Here is a 1,486-nt window from a genome sequence, read left to right on the forward strand (position 1 = left end):
AGGATGTGTTAGCTGCAGCAGCAGGAGAGCAGCAGGTAGGTCTCTCTAAACCCTTTTTGGGGCCCCACAGAGACAGAAGAGAGAGAGAAAGAGAGAAAGGAGACAAAAAAAAACAAAAAAAAAAAGAAAAAGAAGAGACAGATAGATAGATAAAGAGACAGAAACAGAGACAGAAACAAAGACACAAAACTGCTGCCTCCTTTTTATTTTTTTTATTTTTTTTTTATTTTTTTTATTTTTTTTTATTTTTTATTTTTTATTTTTTTTTCTCTACCCAGCAGATATCAACACAAACAAAAACAAGCGAAGAAGGGACCCCACGTAAGCGAGGGTTTAGGGTTTAGGGTTTAGGGTTTAGGGTTTAGGGTTTAGGGTTTAGGGTTTAGCAGCGATAATCTCCTAGAGGAGCATGCAGGGGCCCTAAACCCTAAACCCTAAACCCTAAGGAGAAAGGTGTAGGTTTACTGCATAGGGCTTAGGGGTTGAGGATTTAGGGTTTAGGGTTTGGGGTTTAGGGTTTAGGGTTTAGGGTTTAGGGTTTGTGTCTGCGGCAGGGAGCAGCAAGAAGAGAAGCAGCACCCCAAAAGGACAGCGGAAGAGCCTCGACCCAAAGGCAAGCAAATTTATTTTATTAGGGTTTAGGGTTTAGGGCTTAGGGTTTAGGGTTTAGGGTTTAGGGTTTAGGGTTTAGGGTTTAGGGGTGGGGCTATCAATTGAGGAATAAAGGCAGCCTACGTGAAACAGAGAACGGCTGTTGCTGCTGCTCATGCTCTTTCTGGTTGCTGCTGCTGCTGCTGCTGCTGCTGTTGCTGCTGCTGCTGCTGCTGCTGTTGCTGCTGCTGCTGCTTCTGCTGCTGCACAAGAGAAGAGCAACACCACCAATCGTCTCCAAGGGGTCTCTACAACCCTAAACCCTAAACCCTAAACCCTAAACCCTAAACCCTAGATTTCTACAAAACCCTAAACCCTAAACCCTTGGCGTTACCTACACCAAAACCCCTATCTTCTCGAGTGTACATAGGGAGGTTCAATCAATATAAAGGGTTTAGGGTTTAGGGTTTAGGGTTTAGGGTTTCGCTGCTGCAGGAAGAGTCATCAGGCCCCTTGGGGGCCCCCGAGGGGCCCCCCGCAGCAGCAGGTAGCAGCAGCAGCAGGAGAGAGACAGATGCTGCTCAGGGTACAGAACAAGCAGAAGGAGAGAAAATAAAAACCTTAAAGGGGGGCCCCGTGGGGGCCCCCAAGGGGCCCCCCAAACCCCATGGGGCCCCAGTGGGGGGCCCCCATCGCACCCCCAGCATCTCCCCGTCTGCAGCGAGAAGGGGGCCCCCACAGCAGCAGCAGCAGCAGCAGCAGCAGCAGCTCCTGCAGCAGCAGCTCCTGCAGCAGCAGCAGCAGCAGGAAAGGAAGAAACATGCAGCAGCAGCAGCAGCAGCAGGGGCTAATAAGGTACAGGGGCCCCCGCTGCAGCAGGGGCCCAATGTGTTGC

The 1,486-nt window shown here is 50.1% G+C and overlaps 1 protein-coding gene across 1 annotated transcript in view; it reads left to right on the plus strand.

Moving 5' to 3' along the window:
• Positions 1 to 1,486, plus strand: part of EMH_0020690 (uncharacterized protein) — a gene marked incomplete at both ends in the record, with an annotated part of 4,935 nt that overhangs the window by 1,614 nt on the left and 1,835 nt on the right. The window contains 2 exons of the mRNA XM_013501619.1: positions 555 to 636; positions 1,087 to 1,446. Coding sequence (XP_013357073.1) covers positions 555 to 636; positions 1,087 to 1,446 — 442 coding nt within the window. The remainder of the gene's footprint in view (positions 1 to 554; positions 637 to 1,086; positions 1,447 to 1,486) is intronic.

The sequence above is a fragment of the Eimeria mitis genome, genomic scaffold (genome assembly GCF_000499745.2).
Source record: "Eimeria mitis Houghton genomic scaffold, Emh_scaff721, whole genome shotgun sequence".
Lineage (NCBI taxonomy): Eukaryota > Apicomplexa > Conoidasida > Eucoccidiorida > Eimeriidae > Eimeria > Eimeria mitis.